The following is a 26114-nucleotide window of genomic DNA, read 5'->3' as shown; positions in this document are numbered from 1 at the left end:
CAGTTCATGTGCAATAACAACTACTGCAACAAGGAACCATACACCATACACTAATTATTGGTAGCACACCATACATATAACTGAAGGAAAACTAATTAAACTAGCAAGCAAAAAACAAAACTGGGAATTAAATTGTTCAAAAATAATCCTCTAGCTCTTTCTCTATTGACTCATTAGTCATTCTGCAAAACAGGTAGGCAAGGGATAACATCATGATTTCATGTTTTTCCACAAATAACAAGTGCCAGCAGGATAATCTGCTAAAAACATTATGTACATGTCTTCTCTAAAAAATATGCAAATTCCTTCGCTTGTAGAAATGCCGTGTAATACCTGGTGGGATCACAAAGCTTTGGATGTCAGCTTTACCCGAAATACCTGAAGAAAAGGGCAGTTTAATAAGAAGGGGTAAACCAAAATACACTATAAGAAGTTAATTAAGACAGAAAATTAATTTACTTTAACCTTTTCCTTATTTGCATCTGGAAAAGTGTGCCTCAAGCTCAGCGACAACAGCAAGCTAGGCTGCTGAATGTGTTCATTTAGCAGTAGCTGTTAATGTGAATGTTGCTGGGTTAATTCTTCAAGCTCGTTAGGAAGATAAAAAAATGTCCTTGGAAAAAAATCCCCCCTACATTCATGCTCTTAGATCTATGACATCTACATTACTCACCCTACTGACTTCTTCTTCCTTAAGTTATATCAATTCTTTACAAAACTGTGAATAATTTAACATAATGATCAAGCTAAAGCAATGTACCAGGCCTAATTTTAAGAGACAAACAATTTAAGCTTGTAGAGCCTGATCTCCCCTCATTTCTCTTGTCTGGCCTGCAATCCCTTGTAAAATCTTGCAAGCTTCTGAGTCTGGCTTGTGCGAACCTTTTAAGACCAATAACACTATTGAACAAAAAATAGTGGTGCAGGGAATTTCTGGGAGCTGGAAGCTATCTGTGATTTCTTCATGAGGTTTCTTTGTGTGACAGTTCTACACTTGGACAAGTGTCCCCTTCGCGCTAAAGCATAACTTGTGGCTCCATTATATTCACTCCACAGCCAGTGTCACGCTGCATTAGCCGTGTGAAGGCCAGACTGAGGAGACTGGCTGTCGTAAAATGGTAATACAAAGTTACTGCAGCACACCATTATCCTTCTTGCTTGGAGGGCACAATTCTTTTCTTTACCCAGCATCCTGGCAGGGCATGTTGATGCACTCTCTGCCTCTGTTGAGTCACACTTCTCAGGGCCTTTTGGGAATGTTAAATAGCATCAAAGGTAGATAAATGGTCTACCATTTCTATATAAATTACTTACAAGACTCTAATCAAGTCAAATCCCGAACTCTTTCTTTACACACTTAAAATCAATGATTCCCTCTTCAAGATGGATTAAAAGACTCTGTAATGTTCAAGGGATCTTGTAGAGATTAATCTCCAGAAAACAGCTAGCAATTAGAGCTGGAAAAAACGCTTTTAGGAGGATTGTTTTGAGCCACAGCTGGAGGATGTTCCTAAAAATGTTCTGATGATCCACCACACAATACCAAACACCAACCACTCAGAGCTAGCAACAGACCAGTAATCATAATGTAGCATTAGTAGCTAAAGAGATATGTTCTCTTCAGGTGTATAGACAAACACAGAGCTTGAAAGAAAGTTAAGAGAAACTGTTTTAAGTACCTGACTTATTGTCATGATGAGGGAGACAAAAATGCCAATGTGCCTGTTGGATGTGCAGACTAACAACTGTATAAAAAAAAAAAAAAAAAGTGCCAACACATACTTTGAAGACATAAGGGTTTTGCAATATGTCACAAATACAACTGCATAATGCTGAAATATAGATGTTCTTCTACTGTACCCAGCATGTAAATTAATTCCTTCTGTGGAACCACAAGATGGAGGCCAAAACAAATGTGCCAAAGAGGAGATTAGAAAATGGAAGCCCAATGAAAACCACTGAAATCCTTACATTGAAAATCTACCAACATCACTGTAACTGACATTGATTAAGTTTGACTACAACTGTAAAACTGTCTCAGCATACCTGTGATCAGTGTAGTGTTTTAAAGACAAAAATGTTAATGTAGTTCAGCTCTTAAGTCAAGCATTTGCTTCTCTTGTGCAGACAATGCTCCTTCACATCAGTAGCCTATGGCTAATGTAAGGTGAACCAAAGACAGATGACATTGAGAGGTCAGGCATTCTGTTTAACTGTTTCTACATACACATGTGACAAATCTCTATCAACACTATATAGACAAAAGTATTTGGCCACACCTATTAATTATTGAATTCTGGTATTTTAATCAGACCTGTTTTGATACACCACAGGTGTATGAAATTAAGCCCTAGCCATGCAGTCTCCATTTGCAAACATTCAGGAAGCAAAATGAGTTGTTCTGAAGAGCTCAGCGACTTCAAGCATGGTACTGTAATGGATGCCACCTTCGCAACAGGACTTTTTGTGTTAAATTTCATCCCACCACTTAATACTATGTCGTGCTGTGGCAACTGCATCTTTTCTGAAATGGCACATTTATTTCACCTGACAAACCTTTATACAGTACCTGGGACACAATTTAAATAACTGAAACTAGTAAAGTCTAAGCCAGATCTTAATTTCAGTTATGTTAACACACTTGTATACAGTAAAGAAGAACACTTTCCAGGATTAGATTGTAACAAAATTACAGTTTTATGTATTTTTGTTGTGTTCAGGTCATAATGTTTCAGTTGGTAAGAGGAAGAGCAAAAAAATAAATTTTCATCAAAGGCTAGGCGATTGCTAATTATCAAACATTAGATAGTTTACGTTACTTAGAAATTGTATCGGGATCACAATCAGCTGTCAGTCAGTGTCCTGGTGCTGTAATGCTAGCCAAAGACAGTAATACTGTATCTTGATCAAGTTGACACAATATTTGGTGGCAGGATGAATTGAAGTCTGTTCAGAGCTACAGTCTATTATAAACTACAGATATAGTAGAGCATCTTGCAGATTAAGTTTGCTATATGCTTTTATTTGTTCTTAAGGCATGAAAAACAAGATTTTAATTTTTTGTCAACCCAAATTTTCCAACGCATTTCCAAACACATTTGTATGTATTTTTCAACTATAAATGCAATAAAGACATACTCTGTTTCACTCTACTAATCTTTACTGTAAATGGAAAGAGAAAAAAGATCATTTAAAGATAGTTTGGTCATTAGAACCTCTAAGCCGGGAGTGAGGTAACAATGAATACAAGATCCTATCTTGTCCAGACTAGTAGTTTAGTTGCATACAACATGAATTAAATATTTACTGTGACTGTCATCCTTCTTTTCATTTGTAGAACTGTAGACCTTGTCCAGATACTCAGGTTAGAAGTTCAGTGAAGTATAGCTCAATAAATCTCCTTTTGCTTGTGGAAATAGATACTTTATTATTTTGCAGCTCTTCATCCACTTATGTAAACACCCATCAATGTAAAAAAAAATCTTAATTTAATCTAGATTTATGTAATGGCTGTGGAATGAATCCCTGAGACTGTTGATGTCAAGACATGCTTGTCTCATCGTCCTTTTCAGAGAGACTTTAAAAGAGAAGACTATCTTACATGGGAAGACTATCTTATATGAAAACTGGAAAAAGCACCCAGGTCACAGAGCTATGAGACATTTGTTCTTCAGGTGCATGCAGCATCATGGCACCTGTTTGCATTTTTGGCTGGGATGAGCTGGGGCCAGTGATACTCAGGGCCAAACTAGATCTCAGGGGTACCTCTTCAGCATCTTGGGCTCCCTCAGCATCCTCAGCTCCAGATGAACTAATCCTTCTTTTTCTGGCAGTCATCATTAATGTCACTATCATCATCTTCACTAGACTCAGACGGTATTTGCTCCATCTTGTCGACCTTCCTATCATGCTCTGCTCTGAGCACTACAAAATATTAAGATATACGAAAAGCAGATGATCCCATTCTAATAACATAAATACATTGATTTCCAGCTAAAAAAGTTAATACAGATGAAGTATTCTGAAAAAGAAAAGTCAGAGTAATCGTATTGAATTGTAGTTGATATATTCCAGCGGTGCATGATGTCCACTTAAGTTGACCAAGAAATATTTGGAATTTTCTACCAATCTAAAATCAATACTTGGAACATTTAACAATTGTGTGACTCCTTAGGTGTTACTTGATGTTGCAATATTTCTTTTTACCTGTAAGAATATCCTAGAATAGAAGAATTTTGTGGATCTTCCCAAGGAACTTGGCGTACTTGTCTGGCCATCAGCCAACTTGGTTTGAAGAGGAAATAAATGCACATACAACTGCTTGCCACTATAGTGAGTATATAGGATGATGCACTAGAGTCTGTAGTGGCTGATGTACAACTATGCCATTAAAACCCATGCCTATGCAAGAAACAGGCATCTGAATAGCTGTCCCCTGTAATTACCTCTAGGGTTAAATAATTAAATATTACAATCCGAGATTGTCTCCTTACCAGTCGGTGTGTCCAGTTGACCAAAACAACTGTCTTTCAATTAAAAGAATAAAGACAAAAAATGGCTAAAGCACAGAAACTGAAGATGGTCAACTTCCCTACATTGTAAAGCAGTAGGAAGCCTTTCCTGCATACCAGGGGGCAGGGTTGTGAGTGTGTGATGTCATATAAAAGCTATCATTACACAGGTATTGTTATTTTTCAAATGTTAAGTGTGCTGTTTTCCATTTGTAGTAAATTAAAAGTCTGAGCTGTATTGACAAATCACAAATCAGCAGGATTTGGTTTACATATGTATGCATGCATTGCATCAGACTGCTTTATATAATAGAATTGTTGTGTGCCCTTGTGATTCTTATTGTTGTATGGACATGGGAGTAACATGTCTATATATTAAGTCTCACTGTAGCATTTTCTTGCTCCTGGTGGCAGAAGCGGTCTGAGTCAAATAGATTGCATTTTACACCAGCTGTAACTACTATAAATTCTTTGTTTTAACCTGTGGTACTTGACTCATGATTGCAACACACACAAGTGGGGGAAATTACTCCTAGCACTTACAGTAGATAGCTCTTTATAACATGCACTTGAAGCCATGCACTTGATCAAGCAAAGTTTATATTCATCTTGTTATTGCATGATTTTACATTGTTGGTACTGCTGTATTATTTTTTTCTTGAGTTACCTGCCAAGGGTTTGTGATATGCCACTAATGAATACACTGGAAAACAAAAATAACAAATTGTAGTCCAACTTCAAAGTTATATACATTAACTCTATTAGGCTTTAGTCATGGACATGAAACTGTTTTGCAATAATAACTTGAGTATTTGAAACACATTACAGCTAAGGCCATCACTGTAGGACTCAAACTTTAGTTTAACCTTTACTCACTATTACCCTACTTAAACCCCAGCTCAATTTTAATCTCTTTTTCTTCCCTTCACTCCAAAGTCTTTTAACTGTCAGTCCAAACACACATTTCATCTCTCACACCATGAAAACAAGCAGAAATGTGTTATATAATACAACACCAAGTCCTGGATTTCCTCGTCCTGCCATGTTGTGTTAGTAAAGTAAAAAATAAGACTGACAGAATTGGGCATCTTATCCTGACTTGTCCAGATTTAAACATTAATGTCAAACTTTTGTTGTCAGACTTGTCTGTAGTTGACAGAGAGGATGGCAGCTGTAGCTGAAGCTTCAGTTAAATGACGAATAGTGGTTAAAATCTCAAAATGAGCTCCAAAAGCAAGACATTTAATTTTTTATTCATTGTCATTATAAAATACACCATCTATCAGAAACAAGCCTACAACATTAGTTCCATGCAGGCCATGGCGTCAAACACTTGCATAAATGAGATCAGCTGATCTCACACAAGCCTTTATCTGCTGATGGCCATCTTATTTTCTATAAGTACACTATTGGCTGATCACTCTCATGCTACCTTTAAAAAATGCTCTTGCCTGGTGACACTCTGCCACTCTCTGCAGACTGCTTTTGCAACCCTCCTCCACCCCAACTCCTCCTTCATTCTGTTTCTGACTTGATGAATTTCATTCCTGCTTCATGCTTTCCACTTAGGCTCGTGGAAGAGCAAGAAGATCACTGCCAAACATACATAACAACAATACGCGCTAATAAATAATTGCTAATAGATAGATAATTATTTATAGCCACAAATCGTGTGTTTCTTGACAAAGTGGCCCTGACTGAATTGGCATTTTCAAGAAAAATACTTGTTTTATCAAATTTCACCATTATTTAGCCAGAACTTCCTTCTATAGAATCCTTACGGAAATTAAATGGTCACATTGCAAAATTATCATCATATTAAGATAAATGAAGATAAATGAATGCTTGTTTTAACAAAATCAACTAGAGTTCATATTAATATGAATATTAACTTTACAATGATAAAACAACTGAGGCTGAAAGTGCATCAGGTTCAGTATTACTGAGACGTGCAATGTTAACACCTTCTTTACCTTTAACTAAGGCTGGGTAATATGGCCTCAAATTAATGTTTTAATATATTATAGCTATATTGTGATACACAATAAATCACAATATTTTGAAATCTCTTCTGAATTGCTGTATTTGACTTTAATGTAACCCTTTGGTGCATAAAATGACACCAGTATGGGGATTAAAGTAGATTGGATCAATCTGAAGTTGAATTCAGCACACAAATTTTATTTTGGAAAGGCCTCATTCACAGGCTTTAAAGAATTTTAAATAAATCTAAAAATGTATAAATCATGAAATATACTGTCTTTCATTGTGTATGTAAAGTTATAAAATGCGTTCTCCATTATATTTTTTGGAGTTTACGATAAAAATGATGATTACTTTCCTCATTAAGTGTGAAACAAGCCTACACAATAACTCACCAATCACAAGATGCTGCCAATGGCAGTCCACCCATTCAGGTTCACAGCTTTGATTACATTAGTCCAGTTATCTGTACTGATGCAAGTTCCATGTTCAAAGTTCTATGACATGAAAGCATCTTCAGACCCTTCAAGGAGCTCTCCTGTGTGATCATTGGTAACAGCTCTTTTGGGTCTGTTGTGAAGGTTATGAACTGAGATACTGGGATGAGGCTCCATGAGATGGGGGTCACATTTGTTAGCTGCTGGTTTGTCTTCTCTTTGACATGTACAATTCTGGCAGGGAGTTTTCAGCAGTAAGTGCTTTATGGAATTTTTAAAATCCTGGCTTTTATACAATATTTGCTGGGGTCATGTCTTTGGCGATATGTTGTGTTACTGCTGCTGTAATGTTGGAATTATCTTGCAGCATATTCTACTCTAAAGATGTTGTGTTTAGTTTGACGTCTTCCATTTAAACCAAACCACTGTCAGATGGTCCTATGCTTCCATCTCCTCCACTTACACAAAAACACTACATCAAGTATACTGGACATATCACCCACCCCTAACTTCAACTGCTGCACTCTGAGCTACTGAACCTGCTGAATCATCCTCCCTCTTTTCCTCTTGTAAATGATTACAGTCAATTAAGTATTATTCTACTTTCATTAAAGGCCGCCTCTCCTTTATGATTCATCTCTAATGCAATACTGTAGCACGAGTGCTCCTGTTGCTTTTAATGTGTTGGTAAATCTGTAGATAAACACAGTTTAATTGTGCTCATCCATGAAACAGAGTACACATTTACAGCTCAGTGAATCTCAGACTTGAATTAATTTATTTTTTAAACTGTGATGTCTTTTCAAAGTGGTGCAGGGTACACAGCTGTTTGTTTTTATGTAGTTGTACTTACTATTGTACCACTTTGGGTGCAAAGTTGGATATTTTAGAAAATGAAAAGAAATGCTATAGGTTCTGGCACACAAATTTGCTTTATTGAAAAGTATCAGATTAACAAATTAAGGTTTTTCACTCCTCCCCTCAGCTTTCCCTAAATTTCTTGAAATGAAGCCAATTACAGATTGCAGGCATTGTCTAAACTTCAAAATAAAATTCAGGTTTAATTGGGCAGTTTTTCTGTGTTCCAAAACCATAGTTTGTATGCTATCCCCCCGACAGACCCTCTTCAGAAACCCCCAAGTTGAAATTATATTGCATCAGTGCAGTCAATAGAGACACTGAGCAACATCAAACCAACCAGTCTCTAAAGGATTTGAGTTTTTCTTTTTTTTTTTTTTGTTCTTAAATGATGACAGCCAAGAACATTATTACACAACACTGGTAGATTCAATGAGATAAAAGAGAGAAATTGTCTTCAAAGGTTGACAATGGGAATTTGGGAATTTATGTTAACAATAGCCAGGAGATTTGTTCATTTCTTTTTTGTCACGTTGCAGATGATGTTTTGAAATATCCTTCAACCATTAAACATCCTGCTATTGAACACGGCCAAGTTTAAGTGTTGGTATTTAAAATCTGAAGGGTATTAGTGCACCCTGTTAGATTAATGAACACCTGAGGCTCTATGGTGTCCTGCAACTACAGGAAGGTGCAGGGTGTATCAGTTCTCACATCTTTCTGCAGTATTCTCTTCTTTTAATTAATTCCTAATTTTTGCATCCTTATTACTGTCATCTTCCTCCTCATCTCATCTTTCATTTTTGTCCTTTGGGTTCCATTTTCCTGTTGCACAAAAATCAAATCCCTTATCCTACTGTAATATTTATTCCCATCTCATGGTCCCCATTTCCTTCCCACTCACTCACACAGAAATAGCAAATGGCAAAAAAGATCATCTTGATGTTCAGTTCAGATAAAAGTAAAGCAACAAGTTCCATGACTACATAAACAAATCACCATAAATAAACATCCTCCCTGCCCCCCTGCCTCAGGCACTGAACTGCATGGCCAAGCTGCTCCAATCAGGATGATGTGTTCTGGTCATGTGACTTAACCATGAAACTGCCTTGCTAGGTTCATGACAAGTGGAGTGAGTAAGAAGAAGAGGACCAAAAAAATGACAGAAAAAACAAAGGTGGAGGGGAAGAGAGCGAGGCAATGAGATGGAGGATAAAGAAGGTGAAGGGAAAGATGAGCTCTGCTGCCACAATGAGAAATGAAAAGAGATGAGGGGAGAGATTGAAGGAGGGAAGGAGCTTAGCAGAGAAAGGAGGGGGAGAGAGAAATGAGCCTGTGTGGATGTGACAGAGACATCAAAGAGAGGAAGAAAAGAGAAATAGGGAGATGGATAGGATGCCTTTGAGAGCTCTTTGTGCAGAGGAGAGGGACTAACTGAAAACTGAGTAATGAAATTAAAAACAGCTCACTTTTCTGTGGGCTCTTACTGTATCTCTCTGGGGAAATGCATGTTCTTGGCTGCAAAATGGAGGTACATATAGAAATACATTGCATATTCAAAAGAATACAATTCTGTATGTCCTCTGCTTGTATCCTTTCCACAGGATTTTGTGAAAAGTCACACTGGGGGCTGACTGAGGTTCAGTAGGTAAGAGGTCATCTCTCAACCGATGAGTCAAGGGTTTGATCCTCAGTTTAATGTCCATGTGTCCTTGGGGCAAGACACTTAACCCAAAATTGCTTCCAATTCTGGGAATGTGCATGGATGTAAATGCGTGGATTAGTTAATACTGATGGCCACTCTATCGCCTTTGCCACTGTGTGAATGTTGAGTGAATGGGTGAAAACTGGTGAGTGTGACCTGTGGAGTAAAACACACTTTGAACAGTCAGATGACAAGAAAAGTGCTAAACAAGCTCAAGTCCATTTAACATAGGTGTGGATGTGAGATTGACTAGCCATTTGTTTCTGATTGTCAGACTGCTCTGCAATACTAGCAGTGTTTGAATTCATGCTTGGAATAGGAGTTGGGCACCTGATGCCAGGCTTTATTGGCCTGTTGGCACTAGCATATGCAAATTCCTCAATGATGGGGGCTAAAATGGAGCAGACTGGGTGCTAGTACAACTGGATAGCTCAATGGTTTAACATCTCTGGCTTACCTATAGGACATTGAGGGTTTGAAACCAGGTCTAGGCACAATCATTTTCCAGTGTGGACCCTTGGGCAAGGTTCTTAACACCTTAAAACACCAGTCTACTATTCAGAAATAAGCCGCTTTGTACAAAACCATCTGCTAAATGACGTTGAAACATTTCAATGCTGTGAAAATCATGGTGCGAGCGCAGTCCATTTTTGGTAGATCTGGCTGATAATGTTTGCTAAGAGCAACTTTAATATCCCCCAAAAATTGTTTCTTAAAGATCTTGTTGACTTCTCCCTTTTCTTCATCTGATAATACTACCTGATATTGATATAATCATTACTACCATAAGCCAATTTACTCAGAGTTTACATGGTTCTAACTTTCTGATCCTCAGTGACATCATTGCTTGTACATTCACTTCGTCCTGTTACCTGTGATGGATCAACTTCGAAGATGTGAAAGTTCCTATGGCAACAGTAATGTGTCCCACTGATGAGAAGATTAAGTTTGTTATGGAAAACTCCTTAAGTCTGACGCAAACATTAACATTAACCAAAACTGACTTAATACTGAGTTTATACTGACTCAATGTCCCAAATTGATTACAATAGACAAAATATTTAGAGACATGATAGTAATGGACAGGGAAAAGCAAAATTTAGCCCTTTGGGCATTTGTATTTGAGTCTAAGAGCAACTCTACTTTAACTTCTTTAACTATTGATAATAGTTATCTCTATTTCATTATCATCCTTGCCTCATAATACTAATATCACATTGTTCTATTCTCATGGATGTTATTGCTAATTCTTCACATATTACTACCATCATTATTGATGTGTTAGCCATGTCCCACAAAATGGGAGATATGTTTATGGCCATAACAGCCATTAATTTGTCTTCCATTTGTTGTTTTGTTGTTTCTCTTGTCCCTCTCACTGCTTCCCTCTCTTCCCTCTTCCTGATTCTGCCCCGACCCCTACTCCCTTCCAACTGCAATACGGCTTGGCAGATTGCTGATCAGCATAAGTCTGGTTCGGCTTGAGGCCCCTGCCTGATAAAGGGAAGGCTTTCTCCACCACTGTAACATAGCTAAACACTGCTAGTCTGAGCTCATGGTGGTGCCAGGTCTTTAAAAAACATCAACAAGATTAGGTCAAACCTAGTACATGGTTAACCGCAACTATCAGAGATGTCTGTTGAAAAGCCTGACTGAAGTGTTTGTTCTGGCAGAGTGATTATTTTTTGGGGTGTGTAATTGTGCTGTCCCTTATGTCTGTGGGTTGAGAACTGAAGGACCCTAAAAGTTAAAAAAAAAAAAAAAAAAAAACAGCACTGTCAGCAGGATATATTGCAAACCTGACATGCCAGATGAATATATTTGACATTCATCCAGGAATGTTCCCATAGAAAGTGTTTGGGAAGGACAAGACTTTTCAGAAAATCTACAGAAAGTGAGTGAGGAACATTCTGTCTGTCACATTCATGACAGCCTGCATGATTCCACTGGCAACAAATAACCCTTTCCCAATAACTCTCACAAACGCATGTTGAAGCTGGACGGCAGAAAAGCGTGAACACTTTCTCTGTCATGGAAAGCTTTCAGTGTTGCCTTCTGCACTTGTTTAATTAAGGAAATGTTGTCAAGTTCTGACAAAAAGGCTGCTGTGGCTAATTCTGAGCTTATTGCTCCACTAGCAATCATTGTATCCAAGCATTCACACAACAAGTAACCCTTTCCCCCATAACCATCACATTCTCGTGCCGAAGCAGGTCAGCAGAGAAGTGTAAACATCTTTCACAATTTGAAAATCTTTTAGGTTTGTTTTTATCCCTTATTTCATACTGAAATGTGGTACAGTTCTAGTAAAATGAGCACAATGCTAATCCACAATCTCAGGTATTACTACACTGGAGGTAGCCATTACCAACAGCTTTCAGTACAGCACCCACAGCACTTCTCTGTATATGGCTCTGAAAGTATCATCCATCAGTCAGTTAGTCAGTCAGTCAGCGACAGACAGACCCATGTGTCGGACTGACCTTGGTGGTCAGCCCTGCACAGATAGTGGGACTAATAAAGATATTCCTTTATTAGTCCCACAAGGGAAAATTTCAAACTTACAGCAGCAAGAGTGGTGTAAACAAAGCACACAAGAGAGTAAAAAAAGCATTCAATTAGCACAATGAATAAACGCAAAATAGGAAATACAAAATGTAACTTACAATTCAAAAACTATATATAGTATTTACAAAAAGTACAGTCTAGACCTGTCATCTTTGTCAATTGTCTTGAGATAACTTCGGTGACAAACAATGACTGAGCACCTCTAAATGTTACAATTTCAATTTAGATTATGCTCCTTTCTTCATTTGCCAAGCTGACAGCATGTTGAGTTTCCCAAACAAGTGGATATTGTTCTTTGATCCACTTGTAGAAACATGCAGTCTGGTTTAAAAGAATTCATTTTTTTTATATGTCAACTACCATAGTGTTAACATACTGATTTGTTGATCAACATGTGGGTCTTTGGTTTTGTCACCAAAATAATAATTATTTACCTATTAACCCCCCTCCAGTTACACATCCTAATTATACAAATTGCGCAGCTGTGATTAGCAATGTCCAACTGAGCGTGTCGTGCTGCACTGCAGCCAAGACACTTGAAGGCTGCAAATAAGCAAATTCTTGCACAGATATGGCAGGCTGTCCAACAGAAGGACTTTGAAAAGAACTGAAGGACTTGTGATGAGTTATAATGTGTCATATTTTTAAAAAAATAGTGGAGCATGGTGCCTGAAATCTGTCTGTATTCACATTTCTTATGTTTATTAAGTAAAAAATGCATACAAAGTGATAGTTCAAGGATTTCTTATGTGTCAGTTTATAACATAGCAGTGTTAATTTTAGCAGGTATTTTAGATTTAGACTTAGTCTTTACATGAAAACATAATTTACTTTTAGTTATATTTTAGTAATCTTGAACTTTTCAAAAACATTTTAGTCCAGTTTTAAGGTAAATAAAAAACTTTTTTTAACGGAATCAAAACTGTATTACAGAATATATGTTTGACTTATTCTGACAACCAAACAAGAATAGACTGTGAATCATGTACTCACAACATCACTGGAAATCCATCCAAGCCCATCTAAAAGATGTATCTAGCAAAATATACCAGTGTTTCAGCTCAATCCTATTATTATTCCTGACTCAAGTTTGCATACAAGAGGACAAAATGCCTCTTAGTCATTCTGAGAATAGCTCATATCTGACACTAAACTTGCAGTCATTCTAAATTGTATTTCCCCAGCTTAACAGACATGATGTGAGAGACACAGAGCTCTGGGGCAAATTTAAACTGTGAAAAATCTATGTCAAACAGAGCATATTGTGTATAGTTGGAAATTAAATATCTCACAACCAGGGGCAGATTTTTGCCCTTGCTCTTTGACCAACAACAAAGAATAATGCTATCTACAATTGACCAATAACTCCAGAGGTATTCATAAATGCTGTTGAGAAAACACAATATCCCTGACATATGAAGCTGTAAGGTAAATTATCACAGAGAAATGACTGAACAAATGAGCTGTATTTCACTTATCTTAAAGGAGATTCCCCAGTGTGGCTGACAATAAAAGGGTCTGATGATGGAAAGCTGTCTGGTTTTATGACAGAAAGGTCAGACAGAAAGAAGGCATGAGATGAAAGAGACGGTTATGAGCAGGTACCCTTGAGAAGAGTGTGTGAGTGTGTGAAAGAGAAAGAGCCAGAGGAGAGAGTAATGCACGGCGTCCTGAGACATCTCTCTGATTAAGGGCTTTCAGCTGACATGGTAATTAAATATGGAGAAGCAGCATAGTTATAGCCCCCCCACACACACACACCCACACACACACACAGAGGTTATTCCAAAACTTCATGCTCTGGTTAACCGTGTAAACTTTAGCATAAAGAGGTCATGTGCTAATGATTGAAAAATAGATCATATTTATTCTACCCAAATCAAGATGAAAATATTTTCGAATAAGTACAAACAGATAAATGCAAGTAATCACTTGGACACATGTACTGTATGCACACACTGACTCTCACCTCTACGAAGATGAAACATGGTATGATGGAGTAGCTGCGCAGGGTGTTGTTGGATGCCATCTTGTCTCCTTTCAGGAGACGTCTCCTCTCAAGATTCACAGCAGCTCACTCTGCAAAGATGAAAACATTAAGTGTTAGCATTCATTACCTAGAATGCAAAAACTGCATCAACGCCATTTCTACCTACAACACAGTCAGTGTTGTACAGTTTTTCAGTAATGTGTATGGACAAGTTGTCTGATCACCTACAACTTCAAGTGTTCAGTCTTAATGAGTTTTTACAGGGCAGTTAAAATATTGTTAACTTGTATCAATTAATTGCAGAAAAATAAAGTAATTAAAAAAGTAATGCAGAGTAATTGCTGTCTGATGTTATATGTCTCAGATTATTCATACACAGAATTTTAAGAAGACAATGACCCTTGCTGGAATCTACTCTGAGATGTGAATATTACCTGGCATTACCATTCTTTGAGTCATATCATGTGGGCTTTTGACTGTTTGTGATTTTATACTGTTTTAAAGAGCATACAAATCTTTATGGCTTAAGGGTAAAACAGACTGTTTTGTCAACAAAAGTCAATGAAAAAATTAGTTGCAGACAGATCAAACTGTTGATGATTCATTGATTATGTCATTGTGTGTGTTTTCCAAGCTGTACGCCTATGTGACACTATCTTCTGGAGCTGAGATTGATGAAGAGTGAGCCATCTGACATCCTTGCCATCTTTGCTGAGAGTTGCATAGCAAATCGGCAATTGTGACACGGCACAGAAACAAAACATAGCATGATGGCCACAGTCATGCAACACCGTCATGTTAGTTAGTTGTCGCTAACTTTGGGGCTAACCCCTGTCATTTTTAACTTATCAGCCATAACCAATGAGCAGGCACAGGAGTCCAGTGATGTTTGTTGTTGCACAAACAGCTGAAATGCAATATTCATCCTGCTTATTCTCAATTGCTCTTTTATGCTCCTGACATTATAAACAACATGACTCTCTCTCACCAACACACAGCCACTCAAAAACACAGAGACACTCAGACCTCCAGTCTTTCTCTTCTTTTGCATTACCACCAACACTGCAGTAACCTGACACGCCAGATAGACTTTTTCAATTTTGTATGGCATGGGGTATTATCTGGTAAACCTCCAATTAAAAGTCTTGGGAGAGAAGGACTTTTCCAAAATTTTCTCAGATGGTGATTGGACGAACATTCTGTCTGTCACATTCATTATGGGCCAATCAGAGTAACAAGACAAAATGAGGCAGTAGGCATGCACAGCTCTGGTAGTAACCTGACCTAGTGCTGCTGTGGCCCGTTCTGACAACAACAGCTGCTATACTTTAGCTCCATTTGAGCTAAATGCTACACCAGCTGCAGCCATTTCTATCAGCTTCCAGTACATCTAAACCATACCGGTAGCTTCCACCTGGTTCTCCTCAAGTTGCACCCATTCGTCAGGTCCATTTTCGTACCTGCCACAACCATTTCAGGCTGAAGCTTTGCAAGAAGGATTTGGCTGAAGACATGGAATCTGGCCAATCCATCTACTTTGCAAGGTTGCCACTGCAGCACTCAGCTGGACACAAACAGGGCTAACAGAACAGCTTCTTGTATAAGTAGCATAGAGATAACCCGTGAGATTAAAAAGTGGACCTTGCTTATCCAGGGAGCATGTAGGTAACGCATGTCACACACATTAGACATCTCTTTTAAAATCATTTTTGACATTTACCTCAACAGTTCAAAGTTAAGGTGAAACGGTGATTTTTGTTATATTTACTCTCTCACTTGGCCTTTACCCTAAAAGACTGGATCATTATCTCCTTGTCACATGTTTTTCTCTTCTTAAGTCACTTTCAGTTCAATTCCCTAAAAAAGGTGGTACATAGAACCAACAATTCCAGTGGCAATTTGTAATGGATACAGTATGTGTATTAGGGCTGGACGATTTGCAAAAATAATCCAATTGCAATTTTTTTCCCAAATATTGCGATTGCAATTTGATATGCATTTATTCTTGGGTTAATTGTATGTATTTTTTGACAAATTCAAGCAATAAATAATTCCATAAATAAGACCATGTGTATTGAAAACAATGAAATTATTTCCGAAGCAATTAACCCATAGTAGCAGGAATCTGAGTATGGGGGTGCAACAAGCTTAAAGCTATAAAGGAGGCGGCTTGGGTGGGGGGGGTGAAGATGGCAACCAGCTGATTGCAGCTGGGGTATGACTTTTGTGATGTAACGTTAGGCTTCATCAGTTTTAGATAGAATAAGCTATTTTTGCTCATATTGTAATGTGATGTCATTTTCTTTGTTTAAGGGCATTATCATATTTATGTCGCTCATTTTGATTGAGAAAAACATACATAAAACACAAAAAGGAGGATTTTTGTAAACCATTAAAAAAAATTGAAACTTGAGTGTTTGCATAATGTCCCTAAAATTTCTGCCACTGCAAAAAACTGATTTATTAAACTGGGTATTTTGACACATTTCAGGTTAAAGAAATATTGCATCTTCTGCAATTTGAAAATTGCAGCAGGCCATGTTGCGATTTAATCTAATTTGCGATTAATTGCCCAGCCCTAATGTGTATGTTGGACATAAAAAAACTCAAATACTCATATACTCGTATAACTCAATTACTTTTACAATTATTGAGCCAAATGCCTAATCAACAATGTTTTGTGTTACATCTGTGACTTATTGAAGTTTTAAGTTCTGATACCCTGCCAAACCTTACTGTTAGGGTACTAAAACAATCATCAAAATGATTATGAGCCAAGCAATATAACAGATCAAAATCACAGCATTTGGAAGGGAGACTTGGAAAAATCTACCCTTGCCAACCATCCAAAAGTTCACACTTCAGCTGTGTATCCCTAGCCCCATTGGTATAGAAGGACAAGCAGAAAAGCCCAATTGACCTTTTTCCTTTCAAAGTCCCTCTGGGGGATCGCAAGAATTCCCAGAGCAGCCAGAATATTTAATCCCTCTGTTGAGTTCTAGAGGTAACCTTGGGTCTCCTTTCAGTCAGCTGTACCCACAATCCCCAAAAACTGGGGGGTCTGAGGGCCTCCTTCATGGCATTAACAGACAGGCTTTTTAGAGGAGCCTGAAGGCATTAGTACTCTATCAGTGCAAGGCTCACAAAAGCCCACAGTGCCTATAGAAAGTATTCACCCCCATGGATGTTTCACCCTTTAAACTATCTTATAAATCAATCATCCGTCAATAAAATTTGGCTTCTTTGACTGGAAATAATTACTAAAAAATAACCTCTGTAATGTCAAAGTGAAAAAAAAATTCTTTAAAGTAATGCCAATAAAACAAAAACATTTGAGGCAAAATAAGTGACTGCATAAATATCTACCCCCTTTATAATGACTGACCTAATTCAAGAGGTCAAGAGAGGTGATGCTAGTAATCTCACAGTTAGGGAAATGAGTATCACCTGAATGCAGTGAATGTGTCTCAAGTGATTGTAGTATAAAGACACCTGTATCTGGAAGGTCCAGTTACTGGTTAATCAGTATTCCTGGCTATCATTACTCCATGAACACAAAAAAAATGTTCCAGGAAATTTAGTTAAAAGGTATTTAGAAGTATAAGCCAGGAGATGGATACAAAAAAGATTCAAAGGCTCTCAACATCCCCCAGAGGTCAGTTAAATCTATCATCAAGAAATTGAAGGAATTTGGCACATGTGTAAATCTGCCTCTATCAGGCTGTTCTCACAAATTGAGTGACCATGCAAGAAGCAAACTAGTGAGAGAAGTTACCAAGACACCTATGACTACTGTGAAGGAGTTACAAGGTCCAGCAACTGAGATAGGAGAGACTCTGCATACAACAACTGTTGACCCAATTCTTCACCAGTCACAGCTTTATAGGAGAGTTGTTTAAGCCTGTTGAAAAGAAAACTCATAATAAATCTCAACTAGAGTTCACCAACAGGCAGCTGGGAGAATCCATGGTCAAGTGAAAGAAAGTTCTTTGGTCTGATGAGACAAAATGGTGCTTTATTGCCATCAAACGAGACACTATGTTTGGAGGATACCAAACACTGCACATCACCACAAACACACCATCCTTACAGTGAAGCATGGTGGTGGCAGCACCATGCTGTGAGGATGCTTTGCAGTAGCCAGCCCTAGAAGGCTTGTAAAGGTAGAGGGTAAAATGAATGCAGCTAAAATATGAAAATTCTACAAGTCTACAAGAGAACTATACAGTTTGGGAATGGATCTATTTTCCAGCAAGACAATGATCCAAAGCATACAGGGACCGCTACATAAAAATATCAAAGGAAGGTTTAAAGACAACAAGGTCAATGTTCTGAAGTGGACGAGTCAAAGCCCAGACCTCAATCTAATAGAGAATTTGTGGCTGGACTTGAAAAGGGCTGTTCACGCATGATCCCTGTGTGACCTGACAGAGCCTGAGCAGTTTTGCAAAGAGGAATGGAGAATTGAGAGTCCAGATGTGCAAGCCTGATTGAGACCACACCCTCTTATTTATGACTTACTTATATTTTTGTTTCATTGACATTTCACTGTAGAAATCTGTTTTCACTTTGACATTAAAAGAGGGGGTTTCTCTTATTTGTTGGGGTCCAAAAAGCCAAATCATATTGACCAAGACTGATTTATAAAAATCAATAAAAACATCAAAGGGGATGAATACTTTTTATAGGCAGTGAGCACTGTATATGATATCTTCACATTGCCTTGCTTTTATAACAAAAGTCAAAACTGAAAGTTATCTGATTTGTAAAAACCTAGTACCCATTTGTACTAGGAGATGTTTGGTATTTTAGCTTGATAAATGAATTAATAGGGTGATTGCTCAAAAAGATAAGTAATCAAAGTTCCATCAGTCAACATATCAATCTATTGGCCAACTGCATTTTTTCCTTAAAGGCCAAGTTTTACACACACTGGGTAGTTCTCTGAATCAGATATAGCATTAAAATCATCTGTAAAGGCATTAATAATGAAAGTAAAACTGAAGAATGGCTGCAAGAGTGTGCTTTAATCTAGAGTTGATCATCTCTGTTGGTCATTTCTTACTCTGCCCTTAAGACATAGTGCATGAGTTAATATTTTGAACATAAAAGCAAACAAAACTTGAATCATCAGTCATGAATATCTAGTACAGCTCCCTTCTTGCTAGGATCAATCAGCAGACTGCAGTCACTGATTGAATTTCCCTTTCTCACACAGGCAAACACAAATAGATTCACACACAAACACATAATCTGGGACTGCTTCCGTTCTTCCTCTGTCGTCCTGTTTCAGTGCATTTCATTACGTCTTCTAATAATCACAAATGACGACATGTAATTTCCCTACTGAGAGGTGTTAACCTCATTACAATGACTTGCAATCACAGAGAAATATGGAGTGAAGTGGAGACAGCTACAGGAAATAAAAACGGAAGTGATATCTGCTGTTCACTCCCTGGATGACCCAGACAGTTTTGACTCATGTCATTGTTTTCTGTTGCAGAGGAACATGTTTTTTGTCATTTCAGCAGCTGTAGATCTGGTGGGTTTTAAGGGTTCTGGAAATCCTGACACTGAGTAATTTTGAAACAGGGAAGTAGACAGTATTATAGTCGTTCTATGTTTGGGGCTTCATTTGACAGTAAGCCTCCATGAGAGTGTGGCAACTATAGGCCACCACGTATACCTGATGCTTCACATTTATACGTCAGTATTTTAGGCCAATATTTGATTCACACTGTTGATATGTATTGCCAATACATCATCTGTAAAGTATTGGCAGAAATGTTCATTTGTAAAATGCAATGTTTACTCAAAATAAAAAAAATCTTCTGAATTTCCATTCCTAATCCAAGAGAAGAGTCTTCAGTGGTTCCACATTCCATCTGTATTTTTCTATTCTCAGGAAAATATGATGGGCACCAGCACTTGAGCAGTATTGTGAGGTCGTTGACAGTTAAGAGGTTGGGAGTCACAGAAAAGAATTTGGGGATACAATACATATCACAGGGGTGCCAGTACAGTATATTGTAGGGCTGCAGTAATCAAATCTTTTTGTAATCGAGTACTCTATTGATTCTTCAGTTGTTTAATCGAGTACTCTAATAACAAATATTGCATTTTTTTATCAATCCCTTTTGCTTTTTTTCAAGAGAAATAGTACTAGACAAATGAGAAAATACGGTGAGTCCCTTAAATGGACTACTTGTACGTTAAAAATAGGTATTAAAAGGTTATCTAAATAAAATATCTAAAATATTTCTGATGGCAATTTACATTTATTTAAGTTGAAAGGAAAGGAAGTTAAATAATTCCATTAGCTTATGCCATAATTGAGGTTTAGGGATCATCTCCCAGGGAATTCTGGCTGCTAATTCTTTATTGCTTATATTGTAGTTTACTTTTATTTTTCACTCACTGACATTAAGGTAAAGAGACACTTAACTATTTTAACATCCTCTACTTCAAGCATTAGTGTAATATTTCATATTCTAGCAAGAAATTAGTCTCCATTATCCACACAATGGTATGATGATATCTGAAAGCTGGACTTTGACATTCCACATATTTATTTTTTAAAGGTTGTTCAATTTTAATTTTTGCAACCACATTTTTGTTTGATCCACTATGAGTTTTTAATATCATATATGGACCTGGGAACAGGTTTTAAGATATAAAGCTGCATCTGTGATCTGTTGCTCTCTCTGTCTCAGTTACTGTTAGTAGCAATAATTTTTCTATTTGACTGACATCTAATCATCAAAATGTAGTGTTATGAAATGCTTTGGGGGACCAAAGAATTTTGAAAAAATATGCTAAAACAAAAATGTGCGGGTGCTGAATTTTAAATCAATCATAATTAAACGTGTGACGTACACACCTGGAAAGAGAGAGAGGGAGAAAGCACCAGAACGAGGCTTGAATCATGAAGCGTGTCTCTCTTCTGTAAAACTGTCAGATCAATCAGTGAAGTTTATAAAATCCCCTCAAGTCTGCAGACATACACTGACCTCTGTCTCATACGAGCGAGTGGTGCAGGCTGCGCGTAATCTCGGAGATCTGCATACTTTCACCTGTTAAAGTCTCTTCAATCTACGTAGAAAACTTTGTTTTTCTTTTTTAAAACCTTTTTTAAGATAAAATATCGCTAAAATGTTAGCATAGTGCCACATCTGCCATTATTCCACAGCCAGTGGGTGCGTAAAAGCGCAGCAAGACCAGTGCCTGTCAACATGAACACATTGTCTTCTTTCTCTTCCCTCATGATTTTCACACAGAGCAGCACATATTTACTGCATGTTATAATAAACGTGAAAACAAATACATTGTGCCACACAAATAACTGTCCATGAAACACACCAAGCCGTGCGACACTGCGCAATGTCCAGGCTTACACCACGGCATATATGGATACATGACTGATTAAAGCGAAACCTCGAGGCAGATAATTTGCCTCGAAGAATTTTTTAAATCAAGTTGAATAATTCGAGGAATCGTTTCAGTCCTAGTATATTGCAATACATTGCAATACCTTATCACTAGGGGTGTGACTGTATTGGTTATTCCGCGGTATCAGAAGCGTCTAAATACTATGACCGTTTCAAATGGTATGTCTCAAGGGCAGAAAGTCCGTTTTTTTTTTTTGGTGGACCTAATGGATTTGGGAACCACAATTCCCATCGGCCTGTACCCACCATGCTCTACGCTCCACTCCCTTGCGTGATTCACATGAACACAGCGCAAAAATGGTGGATGCATGGAGTAGCGAGGAAGAGATGAGTGGCAAAGTTCTTGAGACTGCAGAGGCTCCAATAACTTTTGAATCTGATGTCAAGAAATGAGAAAGACGAGAAAATGACGAACAAACAAAAGACAGTATGCAGACACTGCCAGACCGCAGTGACACACTTCATGGGGAATACGAGTAACATGAGGAGTCACTTGATAAATTATCATCACGGAAATCCAAGGAGCCAAATCTGGCCAGGCCAAAATACTTTTAAGGAACCGTTTGCATTCCCATTTCCCCACGACAGCGCCAAGGCTCAACAGATCTCAAGGATACAGACCATCTTGCCAAAGACCTAAGGCCATTTAGCAGTGGGCAATGAAGGTTTTAGAAGGTTAGTAAATACACTGAAGCCAAAGTAGAAAATAGGTAGTAGCATTGAGAATGTTTGAAAAACTAGATCTGACAAGTTCCAGCTGGTGCAGTTTTTTAATTTATAAAAAGGAATTTTTAGGTCTCCCATATCCCATACTTCATCCTATTTCCTTTATCCTTTATTTGTTAATAGAGCCTTCAAAATGTCAATTATTTTTAAGACGCAGACCTACTACATTTTTTGCACATATTGTTATATTTAAAGTGCAGTTGTTGTTAAATAAATGCCGATTTCATTTTTTTCCAAGTCTTCATCTGTTGTTCTGAGTTTTTTTTTCAAATACTGCAATAAATACCGCAGCGTAGAATTGTTACTGAGGTAAAAACCATACCGTGAGATTTTGATACTGGGACACCTCATGACCTCCCAAAAGAAAGCCCGTTTGAATTTTCTCTATGCCTTCTAAGATGTGTTCCATCATATCAGTGGTATTGTCCAATGAGAGCACAGAGCTCTCTGCAAGTGCAAAAGTTACCAATGTAAACATACCAAATGGCAAAGTGAAAGGAGAATTACACAGTTTGAGCTTAACAGCACTATGACACAGAGGAAAAGGTTTTTTACAACATCCAACAACATCACAGAGAGACCACCAGGAAAGGCAGACAACTAGAGAAATGTTAGTAAAAGTTAGCCGACATACTCAGATACCCAATGAGTAACAGATGTTATCATTAGCATTAAGCTATCCATCATTCATCAACAATTACGGACAACATATACGGCCTAATACAGTCAATCCATCCATCTATCCATTGTCTACACTGCTTGTTACACCCTGGGGCTAAAACTAAATGCAGCTGTCAATGGGTGAGAGGCAGGATACACCCTGGACTGATAGCCAGTCAATCACATGGCTGATGTGTAGACAAGCAACCAGGCATGCTCACACTCATACCTATGGGAGTCACTAATTATATAGTCATTGATGGAGAAAGCTGGAGTATAGGGAGAGAACCTACACATGCACAGGGAGAACTTGCTAACTCCACACAGAAAGGCCCCATCTGACTGAGATTCAAACCAGAAATTCTTGCTGTAAGGCAACAGCACAAACTCCCGAGCCACCTATTCAATATACATACAGTATGTTTGTTTTTATTTCCTCTGGTTGTTGTCTAACCAAGCCTCTATTCTTTCCCACATATCAAATCAGCTGTGATATCTGGTCTGGTACCATCAGGTAATCAGCTGAGTCACAGCACAGATTTCTGGCACTGTAATTGCCTAATGTGACACACTGACGACCACAACAAACAAAGATTGTGTGTGGTCATACATAGTTGGGTGTAGCAAACAACCACACGCAGTGCTACCTAACTGTATCAGTTAAGTCTACTTTATCCTGTCTTCTCTTGTCATCATCTGGGTGAACATTGCAAATTTCAGCCAGTACAGACACAAATTTTGATTAGCTGGACTCACTTGGAAGTCACACCGACTTTATGTGTCATCGTGCGGTGTACAGGGGGGCATGACGTCCAACAATGACCACAACAGCTGCTCCGAATTAGTCAGATGGATTTCTTACATTTTTTATATTTTGGTTGCATGACTGCACACAATTGAACAGTGAAGAGCAGAGCAATGGGCATAATACCAACTTTGGGGCATTTTTTCCTTCGTAAACTGTCAGACAGCATTTTAAATCACAATTTAAATACAGCCTTTTTGATGTGCCTTCCCTGACTATATAAAGAAAATAACAAGCAGGAAATAGGCCTACCTGTCGACCTCTAGCTAAAACAGAAAATTTGAATTATTTAGCTGCTAGTTGTGTTTGCTGATGATGCAGTTTATGTGTGAGTGAGAGAGAGGTGGCGAGAATAGCGTTGTCGCTGTCTGCATTAAAAGTGTGAGATCGAGACAATAGTTCTACCTTTAACCTCAGAGTAGAGACTTTTGAAAGGAAACTTTGCCACAGTCCATCCTAAATACATTATGATCATTCAGGTCACATGCACTCTGACCGTACAGTGTGTTCACAAAAAGCATGTGCAATGTTCATGTGTTGTGAACAATTCAGTCGTACAGTGTGATGTGATATTCCACCACACACATTATAAAGTAGAGGTGCACGATGGGATGATCTAAGATCATGAAGAAACAGAATGTATTAGCATTCTGCTAAAGTAGAGGAATCAGGAGAATCATTCTTCCCAATTAAATCTACATTTACTCACCCCCTCCCCTCCTGCTTCCCAGTGGAGCAGGGATTGATGGCTGAAGATGAAACTGAAACCTGAGATTACATCCTTCAAAAGAGCTCTAACTGGCCTTTATGGAACTGCTTTGGGTTATTCTAAACTGTCAGGATGCAAGGAACAGTAATTTGGACAATATGCACAAGGTTTGACTATTTCAAAAGACCACATCATGAAAGTCAGACAGGTGAGAAACCACAGACACACAACCACAGTCTTCACTGCATAGCCATGAGTCACAGAGGCAGATGCAAAACTAGATGCAGATCTACATGTGCATACAGTGCAGACATGTGCATACAGAGGCAGATATGTGTTTTTACGGTTATTATGACAAATATTTTTCTGTTCTTTCACTGTTTTACTAAGTAACAAGGATCTTCTGCTCTTCACATTAGGTTGTGGTGTTAGATCAGCACCTCAGATCTTCAGGTCTTGGTCATTGATTAAAGATGTTTTAAACAGCATTATTAATGATTTTAAAGCATTTATTTAGATGCATGCTATACTACTCAAATTGATCCGGGGTCTGCAGCTCTCTGTCTCGCCTTAAGTGTGCAGCAGGCAGAAGTACAACACTTAATAGTTCCATGTTCATTAATAAATGATTTCCCAACTCCTTTGTGAATAAAAATCAAGATTATATTACAATAAGAGAAGGTTACTTCTTCATTGCATGACCATGTATCACAGAAATTAATCTCATCTTGGGTTATGTTTTAATTTGCTCGTTTAATTATCAGTCTATAAAAAAACTAAAGCAAGTCTATCAGACACTAATGCATATGAACAGGCTACTTGTATAAAACTACAGTTGTATGAATTATTCCTATAGTCCACATTTAAAAATACATATCATAGTGTAAAAAAGTTCCCGATGAACACTAAAACAGACTTAATACAAAAAAGAGCACTCAACAAAATCAAAATTTTATCTTGATAAATGCAGGAAGATATTTGGTGCTTAGAATGTTCTGGAACAGCGGTTTTCTAAGTATGAGGCTGGCCTCCCCTGGGGGGTGCCACTGAACTTCAGGGGAGATGCAGAACCAGAAACCAGAAAAAAGGTGATCAAACTTCTGCTCTGCATGGAGCAAAATAGACTTACAGTTACTAAAGGGACTAAAGAGTCATCTATTCAAGTTAGGATTTTCCTGCATTGATCCCGATGATGCTAAAGTCACAGTTTTACATTTGCAAAGATATACAAGCTAATGACAGCATAAGGCTGTAAAAACACTGGGGTCATCTTAAGACTGAGCAAAAGGTCTAGTGACAAAACTAGGGGAATTTTTTGCAGGAAGTGAAAGTAATTTCAGTTTTATGGCAAGTAACTTAAAGGTCACATGTTATGCAAAATAAACTTTTTCAGGCTTTTCTTGCAAAAAGATGTGCCCCTGGCCTGTCCAAAATTTCCCCAACAATCAGAAAAATCCATACCCCCCCCTTCTCCACCTTTCAGAAAATGTGGGCTGAAATAAGCCGTTCTCAGATTTTCCCCTCATGATGTCTTGCGGGGAGTTAGCACCACTCCCAGGTTCAGTTGGCCCTCCCCCTTAGAAGAAAGTCCTACCCTCCTCTACTTATCCTCAGCTGAGAGGAGGATAGGAGAGCCACATCCATTTCCTGAGAGGGGCATAGTCAGACAGCTCAGTAACATTTAAATCCACAAACACAAACAGCTCGTTCTGAG

At 38.0% G+C, this 26114-nt stretch overlaps 1 protein-coding gene across 3 annotated transcripts in view; it reads right to left on the bottom strand.

Moving 5' to 3' along the window:
* The window catches only part of plppr1 (phospholipid phosphatase related 1), an 80362-nt gene that overhangs the window by 28986 nt on the left and 25262 nt on the right, over positions 1 to 26114 (bottom strand). For 2 of the 3 annotated variants that reach the window (XM_041811673.1, XM_041811672.1), the window contains exon 2: positions 14032 to 14141. In XM_041811673.1, the coding sequence (XP_041667607.1) occupies positions 14032 to 14091 (60 nt within the window). In that variant the 5' untranslated portion in view covers positions 14092 to 14141. Of the gene's footprint in view, positions 1 to 14031; positions 14155 to 26114 lie in introns of those variants that run through there. The other variant, XM_041811671.1, reaches the window with a different exon arrangement.

This window comes from Cheilinus undulatus, linkage group 17, assembly GCF_018320785.1.
Source record: "Cheilinus undulatus linkage group 17, ASM1832078v1, whole genome shotgun sequence".
In the NCBI taxonomy this organism is placed as follows: Eukaryota; Metazoa; Chordata; class Actinopteri; order Labriformes; family Labridae; genus Cheilinus; species Cheilinus undulatus.
Note: the sequence above shows the minus strand (reverse complement) of the source record. Positions and strands in the feature narration are given on the sequence as shown.